The sequence below is a fragment of the Pteropus alecto genome, unplaced genomic scaffold, assembly GCF_000325575.1.
Source record: "Pteropus alecto unplaced genomic scaffold, ASM32557v1 scaffold786, whole genome shotgun sequence".
NCBI classification, from domain to species: Eukaryota; Metazoa; Chordata; class Mammalia; order Chiroptera; family Pteropodidae; genus Pteropus; species Pteropus alecto.
The window spans coordinates 193,772-194,226 of NW_006438126.1; the positions used below are offsets into that span (position 1 = coordinate 193,772).

At 59.1% G+C, this 455-nt stretch overlaps 1 protein-coding gene across 1 annotated transcript in view; it reads left to right on the forward strand.

Annotated features, from left to right (window-relative positions):
- Positions 1 to 259: 259 nt before the first annotated feature.
- Positions 260 to 455, forward strand: part of TRIM29 (tripartite motif containing 29) — a 26,591-nt gene continuing 26,395 nt past the window's right edge. Inside the window, exon 1 of the mRNA XM_006915649.3 lies at positions 260 to 455. This exon is cut by the window's right edge and continues 638 nt beyond it. Within this exon, the coding sequence (XP_006915711.1) occupies positions 260 to 455 (196 nt within the window).

The following is a 455-nucleotide window of genomic DNA, read 5'->3' on the forward strand; positions in this document are numbered from 1 at the left end:
TAGGTATGAATGTGCAGGGCGTGGCCCCTGTATAATTAGCTGCTCTGCTGGCTCTCTTCTGCTTCTCTCTGGCCGTTGTGTCAGGCTTTCTCCAGCTGTCCCTCCTCTCTGCTCCTCCTACTTCTCTACCTCCCTGTTCCCTACAGGTGTGTCTCTGGGCTCTGTGGCTGTCTGTCCCATTTCCTGTTGAGACCTCCACCAAAGAGGTCACCACCCTGCAGCCCCAGTGAGCCTGAAACAGACCAGCCAAGTACCTGCAATGGAAGCCACAGATGCCTCCCAGAGTAACGGGGCCAGCCCAGAAGCCAGAGAAGCCCGGAGCCCACAGGGCCCCACTGGCAGCCTGGAAAATGGGGCCAAGGCTGACGGCAAAGATGCCAAGACCACCAATGGGCATGGTGGGGAGGCAGTTGAGAGCAAGAGCCTGGGCAGTGCCCTGAAGCCAGGTGAGGAGG